General features: G+C 49.7%; 1 protein-coding gene across 2 annotated transcripts in view; it reads right to left on the bottom strand.

The window, feature by feature from the left end:
* CALN1 (calneuron 1) overlaps nucleotides 1–19,063 on the bottom strand; it is a 124,066-nt gene extending 105,003 nt beyond the window's left edge. Inside the window, exons 1-2 of one of the 2 annotated variants that reach the window (XM_027668261.1) lie at nucleotides 18,624–19,063; nucleotides 4,520–4,644 (exon numbers count right to left, since the gene is read on the bottom strand). In XM_027668261.1, the coding sequence (XP_027524062.1) occupies nucleotides 4,520–4,637 (118 nt within the window). In that variant the 5' untranslated portion in view covers nucleotides 4,638–4,644; nucleotides 18,624–19,063. Of the gene's footprint in view, nucleotides 1–4,519; nucleotides 4,645–18,143 lie in introns of both variants that reach the window. The other variant, XM_027668259.1, reaches the window with a different exon arrangement.
* Nucleotides 19,064–19,307: the final 244 nt, after the last annotated feature.

The raw sequence follows: 19,307 nt of genomic DNA, 5'->3' as shown, positions 1-19,307 counted from the left end.
TGACTGGTTCACATCTCCCAGGCACTTTTTGCAAAGCCTGCTTCTCACGCATGTGCCTCCCTTCAGGTGATATTTGTCACATTCCTGCTATGGGAATGTTTTTGCCTCCTGACAATACCCTTTAGATAGTGCCTATGGAGGTGGATGACTCAAAGCTCGATGTGATTATTTCCATCCACCACTTTTTTTATTAAAAATACTCCGAACGTGAGGACGGGAGGTGGTTTGAGGAGGGACGTGGAAACCGCAGAGTCGGCACAAACCACGCCACAGTTCCATGTCACCCAACACCAGCCAGGAAATCTATATGTAAAACAGCCCCTCCCAGCCTTAATGTAGAAAATCAGCCCCTCCCAGCCTTAGTGTATAAAACCAGCCCCTCCCAGCCTTGATTTATAATCTCATGCCCAGAAACCTCTGAGCACACGGCGATAACTCCGATCCAAAACCCCGCCGTGCTTCACAGCCCCTCAGAGGCAGGTTATGGATGTGCTGCCACTTCCAACTTCGTCATTTGGTGGTTGTTAACAAAGTTAAGGAGCTCCTAATATGGCTTTGTGCAAGTTAATTCTCCTTCTGTGACAGTGACAGCTCCTAAACACCCTCACACTACTACAGAGCCACAAAGAGAACCACAAATAGCAGCGTGGCTGCTCGGAATAGAAGAGGCATCAGCAGTGACCTGTTATCTCTCCAGCCTCTTCCCTGGCTGCCAGAACTGTGTTTAAAGCAGGATGGAAAAAACCAGAGCCCAGTTCAAGTTGACAGATGGCTGATGGAAGTCTGGGAAGTTTTCAGAGGGGGAAATTTACTCTGCTCCCGTTGGATCCCACCTGGAATAGTGTGGGCAGTTCTGGTGCCCCCAATGAAGGAGGGACGTGGAATTGTTGGAGCAAGTCCAGAGCTGGTAAGAGGACCTCACCTATGGAGACAGGCTGGGAAAACTGGGATTGTTCAGCCTGGAGAAGAGAAAGCTCTGGGAGACCTGAGAGCCCCTTCCAGGGCCTAAAGGGGCTCCAGGAGAGCTGGAGAGGGACTGGGGATAAGGGATGGAGGGACAGGACAAGGGGGAATGGCTTCCCACTGACAGAGTTAGATGGGATACTGGAAAGGAATTCTTGCCTGTGAGGGTGGTGAGGGGCTGGGGTGGAATTCCAAGAGAAGCTGTGGGTGCTCCATCCCTGGAAGTGTCCAAGGCCAGGTTGGACCAGGCTTGGAGCAACCTGAGCTAGTGGAAGGTGTCCCTGCCCCTGGCAGGAGGTGGAACTGGATGAGTTTTAAGGTCCCTTCCAACCCAACTTGTTCCTAAATTTGAAATATTTCTTTGAAAAACAAGCAGTCAGAGAAGAGGCAGAGCAGCACCTTAAGCACACTGGGTGTCCATCCCGAAACTTGGACTCCTTTTCTCTTACATTACTTGAAGCCAGAACTATTTTTCATTCCCTGATCTCCATATTATCCATCACCCTCAGGCTGCAAACGGAGAACTCAGTATTCACTGCAGGGAGACAGCCTGTATTCCAGCCTGTATTCCAGTCAGGCTGCACAGATCCTGCAGCATCCCAGAGCCCACAATTCCAGAAATCCTTCCCCAAGTGCTGAGACATGCAATGCTAGACGTGGAAAACAAAAAACCTGCTGGAAAAACCCCGACAGATCAGGCACTTGTTGGAGTCCTGAGCGCAGAGGGAACATTATAGAAAATTCCCACTGACTTCCCCAGCTTCAAACCTTTCATAATTTAATATGTGTGACTGGAATTTCTCAATAGGCTGGAACTCCCTCAGGAGCAAAATCTCATTGAAAAAGAAACCAAGGAGAATTTTGGCATCTCTTTCCCAACCCTGTAAGATTAAATGCAAATATGTTATTGGCATCGAGCTATCACAGCTTGATATATCCACAAAGCTCCCATACCCTGACATTAACTTCTCAAGGAAGAACATTTTGTTACTCACCCTCAGACAGTTTATGCTTAGAGGCAGAAAGACTAATTCTGTTTTAGGTTGGGCAGTGAACAGTGGTACCTTCCCCAATTACCAGCACATCCAGGCACTGATCTGGTATTAGTGACAAAGCACAGCAAGACAGAGACGCTGCCTTAATATTAAACATAAATTCCAGAGGCTGTGTGCTGCTGGCTGGCACACAGAAAACTCTCTGCAGCTTCTTATGCTGCTCTGGCTTTAGCAGACACGAATCAATTTGGTGTCACTTCTGTGTTTGCAGGTGGAAAAAAATGGCCTGAGGTTGAGCTCTCCTCAGAACCGGGGCACGTCCTCCTGGCAAGAGCCACAAAGCCCTCGAAGAAGAGGGGCTTGTGGAGCACAGGGCTGTCAGGAAAATAATCGGGCTGAATTCTAGCAGGAAGCCCTGTGCTTAACAGGCAGGAAATAAATGGCTGATTAGTTAAATCTCCCGGAGAACGAGGGGGATGCTCTTTGTGCCCGGAGCTGAATGAACGCTCCCGCTCGGAGCTCGGCGCTAATGGGGCACCGGCCACGCTGGATGGGAGCGGGACTCGCATTAACAGCGACTCGGGCAGCTCCTTCACACCTAACTCACTTCATTTGCCTTAATTAAGGGAGATGAGCCGCGCTCCGCAGCCTCTGGAGTGCTGGGGAAGGTGGGGCTCTTCTCCCGCAGCTGCTGCTCCCACCCCGCAGGGAAAAGGGATGGCAGAGGGTTTGTGGAGCCTGCAGAGAGTCCAGCGCGGGTCAGGGAGGCACGGGAAGGATGGAGATGAGCTGGGCTGCCTTCCCACGTCCAGCCACAGGTCATTGCCGTGCAAAGAGCAGGGAGACAAACCAGGGAGGAGTATCCCCGGTGGGATGGGATGGCCCTGGCAGCGTGTCCCAACCCTGGCAGTGTGTCCCAGCCCTGGCAGCGTGTCCCAGCCCTGGCAGGGTGTCCCAGCCCTGAGAGTGTGTCCCAGCCCTGGCAGCGTGTCCCAGCCCTGAGAGTGTGTCCCAGCCCTGACAGTGTATCCCAGCCCTGAGAGTGTGTCCCAGCCCTGACAGTGGGTTCCAGCCCTGACAGTGGGTTCCAGCCCTGATGCCACTTCAGAGAGTCATGGAATCATGGAATTATCAAGGTTGCAAAAGACTTTCAAGGTCATTGAGTGCAACCTTTGACCAAACACCACCCCTTGGATCAGCTCTTGACAGTTGTCTGCAAATCCCAGTCACAGCAGCTGTGCTCTGACCAGGGTTGGCATAACCAAAATCCCCCTTGTTGTCTGCATTTGGAATGAACTGCAGGACCTGACCCCACCTCCTGTCACAGGGACAACAGCAAAGCTTCACCTGCAACACAGGCTGGCATCTCTAGGATGCAGAGAAGCTAATTCACCTCAGTTCAGCTGAACTTCAATCTTCAAGCCAAGCTCCTGTGTCCCAGAAGAGCCCAGGACAGGCCCTAGTCAGTCCTGGGGTCTGAGCTGAGCTGCCCTTAAAGTGGTTCCTCATGTTGCATCTCTCCCCTGAGCTGCCTTCTCACTCACTAGAGAGGAGAAAACCCTGTTTGTACCAAAGATAAGTTAATTCAAAGCTCACAAACCCAAATCCAAAGGCTTGTAAACCGAGCTCTGATTTACAAAAGCACACGTGAAGAGGGGGAGGGTGAGAAGAAATGTTTGCCAAACTTCCTCCAGCCTGCCCTGGAAGGACCATTTCCCCCTTGCACCCTTCCCCTGATCATTTCCTCCTGAAGTTCTCCATCGAGGCCACTCATTATGATCATGGCTTGTACCAAATGTCCACTGGGAAGCAACCCAAGAGCTTCAGTTTGTTCCACAGCACTCAAAGCCCAGCTGTCCACAATATTAACTTTTGCTTGGAAACGACCCTGAGGAGCCACAAATCATCTACAAAGGAGACCTTCCCACCACAAACCAGACTGGGAGTCTACCTGGCCACACATCCTGTCTGCAGGGCAGGAGGGATTAGCAACAACCAGGGAGAAAATGATGGGATCCTACAGGCAGCAGATGTGGATAACCCCCCTGATGGCCTTTGCCAGCCTGAGGCCAGTCTGTGCTCCCAATCACTGACCTGTGAAAGGGAATTTTAAAGCCCTTCCCAGCTTCTTAAGCCACAAGCTGCCTCCGTGCATCTTGTTATACTGAGACACAGAGAAACCTCACTTTTGAAAGCCCACAAAGCAAACGAGACGACTTGGAAGGGATAGACTCAGCTCTGCAGGTTCCAGGAAAGCTAAAAGCATCTTTGCAATACACATTAGCCTAAATTTTCTCTTGCACTTTTGCCCACAAAATGCAGCCTTCCTGTCTCAAAAAGCTGCCTTCTTGACTTTGTCCTTCTTGCCTCTCAGAAGGACAAAATCCGAGCCTAAAATCACTGCCCAGCTCTCCACGCAACTTCGCTCGGGGACCTTTTCCTGTGCCTGACCTGCTGAGCCATCCCTTCCTCCTCGCTCCCCAGGGAGAACACCTCGTGACAACACCATGGAGAGGGTGAATTTGGAAAAGCAATTTGGGAAACCCCCCGGATTTGCTCACCATCCAGCTCCTCCACGGAGATGTTGGCGAGCTGTTCGCTGTCGCTGCCGGCGGAGAGCGAGCGGTTCAGGTAGTTGCCCTTGTACAACAAGCCAGCTGTCACATGGTGGAATGGCATCTTCTCCCTGGGAACGAGAGGAAAGGGAAAAGAATGGTTTGTTGGAATTATTTGGCCCTGTTTTGCTGGAATGGTACAACAGCAGTGTGTGCCTTGAGGGAGTAGCTGGGCCGAAGCATCCCCGGCAAGGTTGGCGCGTGACTGATGGGCTCCAGGTTTGATTGAGTGTCTGAGAGAGGAGCTAAACAAACAAAAATGCAGCTGCTGCTTCCTGGTAATGAAGAAGAGTGAGCAGAGACAGAGCAGCAGGAAAAGAGGAATCTCTAGCACTCATATGGCAGCTTTCAGCCTCCAGATTTGCTTCTTGGTAATAGTTTCATAGTGCACAGGGGTCTGCATTGACATGCAATTAAAAAATTTAAAAAGATTCCATAAGATCATGGAATTATAGAATGGTTTGGGTTGGAAAAGACCTTAAAGCTCATCTCGTTCTACCCCCCTGCCATGGGCAGGGACACCTTCCCCTAGACCAGGCTGCTCCAGCCTGGCCTTGGACAATCCCAGAGATGCAACATCCCCAACTAGATTCAGAAGCACAACTTTCAAAGCCCTGCAAGAGCCTGGAAACCATCTCTCAGACCCTGCTCTGGAGCTTCCAGACCCCTGAGGTGGTTTAACCCCCCACCCAGGGCACCCTCCCTGAGCGAGGTGCTCGTCACCACCAGTTCCTGGGCTCCAGACTTCAGTGAGAAGAAGAAAGAAGAAAATTCCCATTCGGGCAAGGCCCAACAAAGAACATTTTCACCTCCCAACTATGACAGGGAAGGAAAAATACTGCTCAATAGGAGGCTGGAGCAGCAGAGTGTTTGCAAACTTCGCAGGTATAAACACGGCAGCAGAGTGAAGGGCAGCCATCTGCACAGACAAAAGTGGGAATTACTGTCAGCAGCACTTACACATTGATTTAGGATACACAAGAAAGAGGCAAGTTTGCCAAAGTCAATTGAAATATTAAGAGGGAGATTTGTCATCCCCTTGGCTGGATCCAGGCAGCACAAACCCATTGTGGGCCTTTCTGTTCCATGTTTCCAGCGGATATAAATCAGCAGAGCCACACCAACATCCCCTGGGATCCGGCCCAGGGGCTCTGCAGGGGCTGGAAGGTGGCCTGGACACCCTGGGCACGGTTTGAAACCCACCATTAATATCAATTTATGCTTTGGCACGACTCCCTCACGTCCCTGGGGGTCACGGCCCCTTGGAAACAAACTCCAAGGGCATCCTCGCTGTAGCCGTGGAACATCCTTGCCTTGCCATAAGTGCCACCTCCTGAATCCTTCTCCAGCCAGCACTCCAATTACAAGGATGATCTGGCTCTTACTCAGCCATATGTTCCTACCACAGTCAATAAAACAAATCTATATCCACATATATATGAATTAATTTTGTAACAAATGCCTTCTTGCCTCACTGAGTCAGGAACAGCTTCGAGAGACTCCCCAAGAGCAAAATAACCTGGAGACACTGGGAAGCAAAGAGGAAAAGCCATGAGGCTTCTCTTGCACTGCTCAGCACGTCCCTGGAATTTCTCTGGCAGTAATTATGTAAATAAATCCTAATCGTAACTTTAAGTATTTTTATTTGGGAGCCAGTTCCTTCAGCAGCACGTTAGAAACCGTAAACAAGGTTTTCTTTTTCATTAAGCACATCTGTAATTTCCCAGCACTTGCCAATTAATGTGTTTCCTTGGGATCTCTTGCTGGCTCTGACATATTTTTCTCAGCACTAAGGTGGGAATTTTACCTTTCTTAGTTTCCAGGCCCACCACAAAGTATTCAGGGAATGCTAGATCCTTGTTTTCTCTTGAAAAACATCCCAGGGAATCACAGAATATCCCGAGATGGGAGGGATCCCCAAGGACCATCGAGCCCTGCACAGGACAACCTCAAAAATCACAGCATCCATCAACAGGGTTTTCAAATCCTTGTTGAATGAAAGGGGTTTAAATCCAAATGGGGATGGGCTTGCACTGCAAACCCAGAGTGTGCTGAGCCTGTGGGGCTGGGCATGGACCCAGCACCCCCTGCCCCAGCCCTGGGGTTGTGCTCCCTCCCTGAGCTCCCCCAGCACTGGAGCAGCAGCAAACCCTGGAGTTAAGTTCACTAAAGCATTTCTTAAATCACTTTCCCTGCCTTTGCTTCTACAAGCAGTAAAAAAAAAAAAAAAAAATGACAATGCATCTCCCCTGAGGGCTGGAGTGTTTAAAATCAGCTCCCTGGGACCCTGGAATGTGTTTTAGTGCTGGAGGAGACCCGTGATACCCTGGGGAGAAAAATCCAGGATTCAATTCTACCACCCAGGTATGTATTATTTTTTTTAAAAATCTAATATCATTCCACAGAAAACCTGCAGAGCTGCTGGAATTCAGCAGCTCTCAACTTGCCTCCAGTTTGAACCAGGGATGCTCAGAACTGGACCAGCAGCAGCTCCTGTGCTGGGTGTCCAACAAGGATGTGCAGCTGCACCTCAGACACGCTCAGCAACCTGCAGAGAGGAGCCTGAGGCCAAAAACAGGCCTGAAAGGGGAGAGAAAACAGCAAAAAGGGGCACAGGGAGGGTGGGCTGTGGGAGAGCTCATGAAACACAGCACCAGGTTTTGCAAAGCACTCGAGGTTGAAATCCGTGTAAAGCTTCAGGGGAATTATGCAAGTGCCTGATGCCTGTCTGGAAAAAAAAGACCTGTCCTAGCACAGCCAGATCAGTCCAGGCTGGATCCCCCATCCCTGGAAGTGTTCAAGGCCTTGGAGCAACCCTGTGTAGTGGAAGGTGTCCCTGCCCATGGCAGGGGGTGGAACTGGATGAGCTGTGAGGTTCCTTCCAACCCAAACCACCCTGGGATTCTGTGAAAGGCTCATTTTGAATTTCACCAAAATGTCCATGTTGGAAACACAGAAACCTTCATGTGGTGAGGCCCTGGGTAAGCTCAGAGCATGAGTGACCTGGTGCTGATGGGATCCATCCCACACTGGGGTGATGCCCTGCCCAGGGCTCGGTGCTGGACTGCAATGAGCCAAAGGGTTTCTACCTCTCCAATGTGTTAAATTTGCAGCAATTTTCCTCTCCCCTGGCTGGGAGCAGGGCAGATGGCCTGAATGGGACTAGGGCAGATGCCCCTCAGCTCCTGCCCCGTTCCCAGAACTGTACAACAAGCAGGGAACTGAACCCTGAGCTTTGCTCTCCATCTCTGAGCAGCCAGGACAGACACATCTTCTCTGGGGGGACCAGGGACAGCAGCCAGGGAATGGCAGGAGCTGTGTCAGGGCAGGCTCAGGTTGGATCTCAGGCAAAGGTTCTTCCCCCAGAGGCTGGTTGGGCACTGCCCAGGCTCCCCAGGGCAGTGGGCACAGCCCCAAGGCTGCCAGAGCTCAGGGAGGGTTTGGCTGATCCTCTGGGGCACAGGGGGTGACTCTTGGGGCTGGGCCTGTGCAGGGCTGAGGGTTGGACTGATGATCCTTGGGGGTCCCTTCCAGCTCAGAACATCCTGGGATCCTGTGAATCTGGGGTTCTGTGATTTTCCATGGAGCAACTCTCAGCCCGAAAGGCAGAGTGGGATTCTGGAGCAGTGAAATCTCCTCGAATAATCTCATGAAAACATTGACATTTAACCAAAAAGGCCTCAAAGAACCCATAAACATGTGTCTGGAAACGTTACCATGGTACCTTGCCAAGGTTGCAGTGCCTGTGCCAAGCTCCCCAGCAGGTTCCATCCCCCGGAATGCCGGGTGGCAGCTCTGCCAGCCCCGCTCCTGCCTCTCGGCACAGCCACATTTAGGAGGTTTTAGAAGGTGTTCATAAGCAATTTGCCATCAGGATAAAAAAAAAAAAGACATCTCCACGCTGCTCACATGTCCTCCCATGGTTTGCATCGTTCCCCAGCTTTCTAAAAAGGCTTCCAGACCCAAAATCCACACGAACATTCAACTGGAAGGTTTAGCTCAAGTATCATCAACGAGATGGGATCAGGATTAATTTGTATTTATCCTGGATCTCCCTTGGGAGTTACCAACTTGGAAAAGGTTTCTTGTTAAACTCCCTCCTAAGTGCAGCACAAAATGATGTCCAGGAGTTGATCCTGGTTTAACTTCTTGGTTTAACATCTCCAAGTAGATAACACACAGCTGTTTGGGTGTCCCACCCGGCCACTATTGTGCATTTGCCTTTATCAGCTGGAATTCTGGGGGTCCAGGAAGGTTGCAACAACCTGGGCCAGCAGCTCCCCAGGCTGGATGTTGACCATCCCCACAGGGTGTCAAACAAATGATGGAAACGTGGGATGAGGGTAAAACTGAGATTTCCACCTCTCCCACAAATCTGGCTGAGGTTGAGCAGAAAGTTCAAGGAAACACAGGGATATGGGTGGACAAACACACACGAGCAGCACAACAGCAAAAGCTTTGTTTTCTTAGGGAAACGGGCTGAAAGAAATACAGGAATCCACAGAAAATCTGTGAAGCAACCAGATGGTTGGGAAGCTGGAAGAGAGTAGCTGTAAAATCCCTCAGTTCACTTTCAAACCCTTTAAAAATTCATCAGCTGAAGCACCGGTGTTAAAGATGCTTCTCCCTGGGCACAGCAACGTTTCAACATGTAAAGCAAAGAAGAGCAGTGACTTCTGAGGAGAGGATCCCCTTTTCCCCGGGGCTGGAGCACTGCCATTATCTTCTGTGTGATATCCAGCTGGATCCAAGGGGAAGGGCAGAGCAAACAGAGCCCTGAGCATCACCTGGGAAATTCCTGGGCTGTTTGATCCTCCCTGCTCTGGGCACGACACACCAGCCAGGGGACACCACTGGCTTCCCATCGCTATTCCTGCTCCTTTTTCCATTTGTTGCTGTCCATGCACTAGTCCTTTCCCTCTCTCCAAGGTCGTGGATTAATCTCTGGCTTAGGAGAGACTGAGTTGGACTAAATATTCGTGTTTGTAGCCAATATAGTTAAGGGAAGACAACTCAAGTGCTTCACTGCAGACATGTGGCTTTGGCAACATCCCTCTGCTAGGAAGAGCCCTAAGTCACTTTGTCCCTTATCACCTGCATTCCCTGTTGCCAACAATAGCTTTAAAGATTTTTTTTTTATTTTTTTTAATTTATTTTGTACACAAACTTGGCACCTCAAATGCAATATGAACCCAAGCTGCCACAGAAAAAGCCTGAAGGGCTCAAAGAGGCTCCTTTTGGCATTGGGAGGAGCTCTGAGGATGCAGAGCTCTGGAAGGTGTGAAGGTTTCAGCTGCTGCAATAAAATGCAGAGTCTTGTTTTAATCAGTGTCAGCTCAGGTGGGTAAAGAGACACAGGGCTGAGGGCTCAGGCAGATGGTTTGATCTGCAGCTCCAAATCCAATAAAAGGGGCCCTTGGAAGGTACCTTGGGATGGGGAAAAATAAGATCTGGTACATAGAGAGCCTTAAAAGAAAGCCCTAAAATAGATCCAATTTGATACCAATAAATTGGTATCAAACCCCCCAAAAAAACACGGAAAGGGCACATTTGGGCTGTATATAAACAGATCTATTGCAGGGAGAGAAAGGCAAGAGCCTCCCTGCTCCCAGTTGGTCACAGAGAAATAAATACCCTGGGCCACTTTTGGAAGCCAAATTTCCTCAGACTGTGATGCAAAGTCGTGGGGCTGTGACTGCAGGTGAGCCCTAAAGCTGCCTCTGAAAGAGTTTTTCTGGAAAACAGGAGTGCTCCCACTGCCTGGGAGCATGGATGGCTGGCAAAAGCTGGAACCAGCACAGGCACACATGGGGCTTTCAGCAAATTAATCCATCCAGATTCATTTCATCCCTTTTACAGGGATCACACACATGTGAGATTCACGGCTCAGCTGCTGGGGGTGATACAGGTACAGATTAAAATTGGGCCCTGGGGACACTTTCAGCCCTGACCCTTCACAGACCCAGTGCCCTCATCCTCCTGAACGTGGCATTTGTGCTGGATCTGATTATTTATTGGCATAAGACCAGGAAAATATTCCCCTGGTTCAGGTAATGACCAAGAAATTGGAGCTGTTGCTGGCACGTACCAGCAATGAAGTGATCACTGGGCAAAAAAGGCTTTACAAACAGACAGTTTTCAGCATTCAACAATGGAACTGAGAAAAAAAAAAAAACAAAACCAAACACCTTCTGAAATGCAGAAAACAAGATCTGAGTGACAAGTCTAATGTAATGTAAGGCACTTCAGGAGCCACCAACTTCCAGGTTCAAGGACTACTGAGCAACAGGAGCTTCAGAAGATTTTGTGCTGTTTTTTTCCCCTCCCTCCTTCCCCCACCTTCTGCAGTAAATTCGGAATAAAAAAGAAGGGGAAGGTCACTTTAAAAGACACCACGTCACTAAACAAGTGATGCTTCACATCTGCCTTTGAATCCTGGCAGAAAGGGAGAGCTGAGGATGCCAGGTCAAGTATAAAACACACACATCTCCTTCTGCAAGCTGAACATGTGAGGACACAGTGGGACAGCTTTAAACCACAGTTGTTGTTTGGTGTTTTTAACCGTGGCCTGGGCTGATCCTCAGCTTAAACTGCCAGGAGGAAAGGGCTGCAAGGACCTGATAGCTCTGCATCTCCAGGGATAAAGACCCCTTTCCATCCCAAAATGGGCTTAAACCTAATTAAAGAAACATCATAACCCGCTCACCAGCATTTCATCCTTTTCCCCAGGCTCTTCTTAGCTCCCAAACTCATCCTCAACTTTTGCAGCCAGAAATCCCAAGATTTTTGCTGCCCTCTCCCACTTTCTGTCACTGAGATGCAGCTGCTGATGCTGCTGCCCCCAGCTGTGTTTAGCCAAGGTTAGTCCAAAATTACATCTTCATATAAATCACAGTTGGTTTGGAAGAAGCCTCTGAGCTGATATTAAAAAGTCAAAAAAAAAAAAAGGGGGAACAAAAATCTCCAAACCTTCCTTCTTCCACACAACAAAAATCTCCAAACCTTCCTCTCTTCCACACAACAAAAATCTCCAAGCCTTCCTCTCTTCCTCCCTCTAATAATTCACCTGGAGACACGAAAAAATTAGTTTGGAAATGAAACTTTTGTCCCTGGGGGGGCTGCAGTGTGTCCTGTTCCCTCCTGTGGGTCCACCTCCTCCACAAGACAACAGGCCCGTGGTGTTCATCACCCAGGGGCCTCCCAAAAAAAAGACCATTTCAGGAGGGAAGAGCTGATGAGAGAAAACCAACACAGGCTAAAAAAAAAAAAAACAGCTGTAAAATCTCCCGGTGCAGGGCTCCTGTGGTGGGAAGCTGAAGGCTGCAAATGTGCAAATTGGAAATTAAGGCCGAGTTTTTAATGGCAAGGGTGATTAACCACTGGAACAAACGAGCAGAGGGAGTGACACGTCCTGTCTGGTCCCAGACAAGCCCTGATGCCTCGTGGAAGATGCACTTCAGCCAAGCACAAGCAGGTGTTGGAGCTAACAGGGTGAGAACAGCTTGTGATCGATTGTTTTCCACGTTTCTGACATTCCTCCTGGGCCTTAAAAACCAGGAGTCTGTGAAGCTGGAGCTGCTGAGGGGCTGAGAGCAGAACACGGGCAGCTCATGGACCTTCCAGCTCCCTCAGCACTTCCACCTCACCTGGATTTCATCTTCTCTGCCCAAATTGTCCAGGTAACACTGCAAGGGGAGTGATGCCCACCCTGTGCCCACCCGGGGGCTCCCTGGCAGCAGACACACAGGAGAGCCCAGTTTTAAAAGAGGATCCAGATTCACAGGGATCCAGATCCACAAAAAGAGGATCCAGATCCACAAAAAGAGGATCCAAATCCACGAAAAGAGGATCCAGATTCACAAAGAGGATCCAGATTCACACAAAGAGGATCCAGATTCACACAAAGAGGATCCAGATCCACGAAAAGAGGATCCCAGTTCTCTTGCAGGGAGAGGATCAACTGACCCAAAGACCTGTCCCAACAAGAAGCTTCCAGAACCACCAGGCTGGTTATTAACTAGCACTAAACCAGGACCAGGCTGTGGTGAGAGAGGGTTCAGAGACTGTTGTGCTCATGTCTCCTCTCCTGCTGAAAATTTCCATACCTTTCTCCCTTCCACACAACAAAAACCTCCAAACCTTCCTCTTCCACACAACAAAACCCCTCAAACCTTCCTCCCTTCCACAAAACAAAACCCTCCAAGCCTTCCTCTCTTTCCCCTTCTCATAATTCACCTGGAAACACAAAAAGAATCAGTTTGGGAGTGAAACCTTTGCCCCTGGGGAGGCTGCAATCGGCTCCCCCAGCACTCAGGCAATGGGGGGACGACAAAGTCAACACTGAGAGGTTTAAATGAGCGACCAGCTGAGGGCAGAGGTGCAGGAGAGGCTCTGTCCCATCACCCCCGCACCTCCCAGCCCGTCACACCGACCCCCCCTGCTGTCCTGGCTGCTCAAACACAAAAAGCTCGGGTTCCTCTCTTTCTGCAACACTTGGCTCGTGTTTTTCTGAGCAGAACACGAGAAGATCACAAAGAACTAACTGATGGTGCTCTTTGTTGGCTGGGAGAAAAAAAAAAGCCTCCCTGAGCTTTTAGCTGAGCTAAAGAAGAGCACGGCCAGGCCGGGAGGAAATGTTCTTGTGCATCTCCCTCACACATTTCCCTGCTCTCCTTTTCTCCTCCACTCACAACTGCTGTTTGCTTATTGAGTGTGTCTGGAGGGGAGTTTTCCGAGCTTCTGTTCATTTACTCGTGTCCAGTTCCCTTCCCAGGCATAAATCAGGCAGGGAGACATCAGCAGCAGCGATTCCTGGCACCCCCAGCACACTGAGCAAACATCCGAGTTCCGAAAACAATATACAATGGATTATTCATAACAGGCCCAGTGCGTCACGCAGGAGTAATTATAAACATGAAATCTATCAATAATGACCATTTTTACAGCGGATTTAACAAAATAACGCGCTCCAAACAGCCTCTTGGTTACTTATTATTAATGAAATGCCAAAATATTTAGGGTTTTTAACGGGACAATTAATTACTCCCAGTAAATATGGGAGTTCTCTCCTATAAAATAGGCTTTTAGACATCTGGTGAGGGTTGGGTTTTTAAAAGCAAGAGCTGATGGTTCCTGCAGAAAGTTCCCTGGGAGCTCTGAGAACTGGAGCCACCAACACGTATAAACGAGTAGAAGGTAATTAACTCTCATATAAATTGAGGTGGATCTCAGTGCAAGAGTCAAATCAAGGCACACTCCAAGCACTTCCCCACTGCAAACATTCAGGGCTATTAATTTCCTTGGAAAAGTGTCTTCAAGCACATAGGATGGCCCAGCTTTAGAGGAGGATCCAGATGTACAGTGAGGATCTGGATCCACAAGGAGGATCCAGTTTCACAAAAAGAGGATCCAGATTCACACGAAGAAGATTCAGATTCCCCAAAAGAGGATTCAGATTCACACAAAGAGGATTCAGATTCACACAAAGAGGATTCAGATTCACACAAAGAGGATTCAGATTCACACAAAGAGGATCCGGATTCACACAAAGAGGATCCAGTTTTGCACAAAGAGGATCTGGATTCACAAAGAGGATCCCAGTTCTCTTGCTGGGAGAGGGTCAACTGACCCAAACAAAGACCTGTCCCAACAAGAAGCTTCCAGAACCACTTCCAGGCTGGTTATTAACTAGCACTAAACCAGGACCAGGCTGTGGTGAGAGAGGGTTCAGAGACTGTTGTGCTCAGGATTTCACTCCTGCAGAAAACGGAGTATCAGCTGCCTCTGGACACACAGGACTTGCAGCACTACTGGCAAATGTGACCTGGGAATGAATCCATTCATCTGTCTATCCATTATCCATCCAGAGCAGCTGTTTAACACCAACCACTGCACTATTTAGCTGTTTATGGCAAGAGTTTGTAACTAACCCCCAAACCTCAGTGACCCCCCTACATGTGCATTCACTGGGAGTGGACCTTCTCCAAGGGATAAGATCTGGGAAGCACTTGGAATCAGCCAGATCTGAGCATGTGCTGGAGCACCTCATCATCCACAGCCTTAATTCCCAAGTCTGTATGAGTTCTTCCTTGCAAGCTCCTGGTCTTTGGAAGATTGGGAATAGTAAAGCTGCTCCAAGAAACCCAAACGCTCATTTCCTGCCGGAGCACAATATTTAGCTCTTGGGGTGGCACAAATTACAGCATCCTTATTTTTATTTCAGCATTTATTTGCAGGAAATGTACAACAGAAACCTGATGCTGGCTGGATTTTAAACCCACAAGCACTCTGTAAACAAGCTCGACCCAGAGAGATTTACATGTTTCTTCTTGAAACATAAGGAGAAGCAGCAAGGCTGAATAATTGGAAACAGTTCTGGAGACTTCATTTGCTTGTTTTTTCCTGGGATTTGCTTTTGGCGCTGGCTGTTCCCAACCTTAATACCTGGCAGGGCTGATCAACTAGTTGGAATCTCATTTGCATAGTAGTTGATGTGCCAGGGGGAAATCAGTGCCCTGGAAGAGGTCAACAATATCCAAGGGGAAAAAAGAGTGTGGAGAGGCCATTTTTCTTCAACTGCTGCTTTTAAAAGGGGTCAGAGCAGAGTATCCAAGATCAAGGCTGAATATATAAATATACCTCAAAGAACACATTACTGTGACATCCCTGGGAGCCTCTGGATCCGTCCTGAAACCCTTTGAGAAGGTGCCAATCAGCAGCACAAACACGCCCAGGTTTTAAACATGTGCCCATGGGACACACTTCCCCCTCAGGAGCCACAGCCACTCCAGTTACCTGCAGTGGGACAGGGTGGGAGCAGCAGTGCTCCCCTGAGCTGTGTGCTCAGCATTTTGAGGCTCTGTAGGGTGAGGTGACCCCTCAAACCCTTCTGGGATCTGAGCAAACAGCCGCGGTCCTGCAAACAGAAGAGGGTGCAGAGGAGCTCGTTAAAGAGGATCCTCGTCTTCAGGGAGGCTCTGCCCTACTGACCTGTTTGCAGGATCAGGCCTGGGCAGGGAGGAGTCCAAACCCAGGGAATTTGGGTTAGGAAGGAACAAAGCCAAAGTGGAGCTGGTGCAGGACGTCAGTAGCGGCCGTTTCCTCGACTGGACAATGTTCCAGCTCCTCAGGCTCGCTCACATTAATGTTTAATGTGCCAGCACCCAGGATGAAGAGATCCCAAGGAAACTGTTGGCACAGGGAGCTCTCCCTGCACACACATGCCCACAGCACTGTCACCTGTGTCATCCCACACGAGCCTCCTCCAGGACCTGAGTGACCACAGGCAAACCCAGCATCGATTTAAAAGGCAAAGCAGCCCCATTTTGGGGCTTGGTGCATTTCTAAATATCCAACCCCCTTCTGCAGAGACCATGGAGAAGGACTTCAATAAACAGGAGGGGAAGGACTTCAATAAACAGGAGGGGAAGGAAAAGGGATGGCTCAGAAAGCCCCAGAGCAGCAGCTCCCCCAGCGCCGCTGGGCATCGCTCACTGCTGGGGTTCAGACACAAACCTGGCAGCTTCTGCCCCTTGTCACCCACTTTGAACCTCAGGAGACACCCCCTGAAGCTGCTGAGATGCCAACAGAGCAGGGGAAGGTTACAGGCAACAAACAGCATCGGTCCAAACCCCCCATCCAGGTTAGATGGCTCGATAATGGCTGGAAAAGGGAGGTCTGAGCTGCCTGGAAGCCTCAGCTGTGAGCAGACCTGAGGACAACATGCAGTGCAGATGTTTAAGGGTTTCTTTTATCATGCTGTAAAAATGTATATCCAATCATGCCCAGCAAGCCTCCACAAGCAGATATTAAGTTCAAGGAATGAGAGGGCAGTTTTAGAACCACCCACTGAATTTCTCCACATTTTCCATGTCCTGCCCATGGACTTCAGGTTCAGCAGACTAAATCCAGACTGTGGCTTTTATTGCCACTGCTTAATGCCTTTATTCTGAGAAACATTTTCACATTTTAGTGCTTTTATCAAAGTGGGCTGCATTTAATTAAAAGCAGACCTGTAAAGCAGTTTGTTTCTATTGCCCTCTTTCCATGATAGCCCAAGAACTATTGCATAATACCCAGCATTTACTTTACTTTCGTGCTTACACTTTTAACATTAACCACATTCACAGGTTAAAAAAACAATGAAACCCTCCCAGCCTTGCAGAGCTTCTCCATATGATCAGTCCCCCCAGTTAAGTGCTGAATTAACCAATGTATCTTAGCTGGGGACTGTATAAAACTGAATAAAACTGACTCATAAAAAAAATCCTTTCAGTTTACCTTAAGAAGGCACCTGGTTAAAATGAGCGCTCTCAGACCCTTTCAGCATCCCCAACATTTGCTGAAAAGGCTCTGCCTGGTTCATTTTCCATCTCCTAACAGACTGCCTGCCATATTTCGTGCCAGATCAATAAAAGTTCCATGTGCACAAATGGGCTAAAAGGATGTTTGCTCGTATTTCTAAGCCCAGCAGTTTCTCAGTGGGCTTTTTGTCCGGTTCACGACAACTCTGGAAGGTAAAACATGCACAACACCATCATCTTGCTATGGGTCAAGCCAGGCTTTTAAAGCAAAACACAATGAGAAGATTTGCATTGCAGTTGAACTTACAGGGGGAGGTTTTCTGGAGGCTGTGGGAGACGCACAGGACCAGCCATTTAAAGCCCGACACTGGGCTGGGCTTTGGGCTGAGGAAGGAAAGCCTGGACAAGCAGCCGCCAAAATGTTGTTTGGAAATGCATCTATATTTATGTATCTATCTATCATGATCTGGAAGGAATAAGCTGCACCAGCACAATCCTCCAGCACATCATGATTGGACAAAACCTGCATGACAATGAAGAGTGTGAGTTCGGAGCGAGGAGGCACGACCCCGACTCCCCACCCTGCCAAGACAGGGCAGGAAGGAGGTTTTGGTTAAATTTGGGCCAACTATTTCCCTTCAAGTGGGTTTTTGCTTCCCCCCCCCCTTTGCAAGCCAAGTTTTGCCCTGGGATTCGACAGCAGGGCTTGCAAAGTGCTTTTGTTCCCTGCTGAAATCCGTTTGCGGGGTCGAGCCCCGGCCTGATCCTGCCCCACCGGAAAGTTTAAGGGAGGTGTTGTGAGAAGCAGGTGAGGTCTGCACACCACTGAGGACACGGGAGCAGAGCCCAGCTCCTGCAGGGCAGACCTCTCCCTGCAGAGACCCTTGAGGTCCTTACACCACCTGGAAGCTTCACCTGGAGCAGGATTTGGCCGGGATCCACCACCCTTCCCCATCCCTCACCTCCCGATCGGATTCTGCCCGGAGACACACAGACCTCCTCCCTGGAGCCAGAGCAGAGCCTTTATCTACAGGTGCAGTGCAGAGAGGATTGGGCTACAGGTCCAGTGCATCCTCTGAGGAAACAGTTAAGCCCCCACCAGGACTCCCAAAACTGCAAAGATGAACCTTCCCCTGCCAAACCCTTCACAGAAACAAAGTCCCAGCGCACGCACTCGCAGGTCAGGGCACATGCAAGGACCCTCTCCCTCCCCAAAAGAAGCCAGCTGGAATATTCCTTGGTAAAAAGATGGCATTGGGAGCTCTTACCTGATAAAATCTGTATTCCCAGCTATCAGCACACCTACAGCACCAGGCTCTCATGGGGCATCACGCAAGGGTGCAACAGCAGATTGGTGCAGGTCATGGAAGTTTACAGCCAGAAGCAAAAAAAACCCAGCCCAAAACAACCCCAAAAAATCCCCCAAAAGCCACAACATGACCCAAATGATATCCCTGCAACGGCTGTCTCGTTACAAGCAAGCTGAGATGAAGGAGGGGTTTTTACTTGCTCTGAGGCATCATATGGAGCTTAATCACAGGCAGTTACGTATATGGTTCTTTTGGCCTTCAATCAAGTGTGTCATTTCGGTGGCAGCTGCCTACGTGATGTAAGCAACCTGGGCATCCAGTCCTTTGCCAATCACGGCCTGGTGCAGCTATTTTACAGCTGAACAATGGGGGAATTCGATTTCCCAGGCACCGAGCAGATCCTCTTGGAGTCCAGCAAAGCCACACAGGATCACACACCTCTCCTCCCGCGGAGTTCCAGGCAAGCCCAGCCCGGCCAGAGCTCAGCGAGCCGCTCCCAGCGCCGCTCCCGTCCCGCTAGCATTCCCGACGGAGCCCATCTGGATCCTGACGACTTCCAACACTCTCCAAAAGCCACTGAGAGACAAAGCTTGTGAAGCACCCGGCGAATTAGTGCGACACAGCGCGGCGGGTGCTCGGGGGGAGGCGGCTGCTCCACGGGAAACACTCAAACTTGGTGGGTGGAAAAGGTCTGAGCTGCTGGTGAGTAACAGGAGGAACAGCTCACGCTCAGGACACAGCGGCGGCTCAGCCGCCCTCAGAGCAGCCCTTCGGTGGGGAAATCAGGAGGCAGTCACTGCAAATCAGGTGTTAAACCTGGGCTTGAGATTAGAGCTGAAATAAAAGCGAGCTGGGCTGAATAAATTACAGCTCCGAGCAGGGGCTGGGTGACAGGCAGGACTCGCTCCGGGAGTCTTTTGGTTGCCGACAGCGGCATCAGGAGGTGTTTGGGGCCAAATTCCTCTGTCGAGGACGTTTGTTGGTTTTGACAGATTCATTAGGACCCATCTATTCAAACAGATGGCGGCTGCTCCCTCTGCTCTGGGCTCTCCATTCCTGTGGAACTCCACAGGAGCAGGACACCGCATAGACACCGAGCTCTCATTACATCACCCACGGCGC

This window comes from Corapipo altera, unplaced genomic scaffold (genome assembly GCF_003945725.1).
Source record: "Corapipo altera isolate COAL_440 unplaced genomic scaffold, ASM394572v1 216, whole genome shotgun sequence".
NCBI classification, from domain to species: Eukaryota; Metazoa; Chordata; class Aves; order Passeriformes; family Pipridae; genus Corapipo; species Corapipo altera.
The sequence above is the reverse complement of the archived record's forward strand: the minus strand, read 5'-3'. Positions and strand labels throughout refer to the sequence as shown.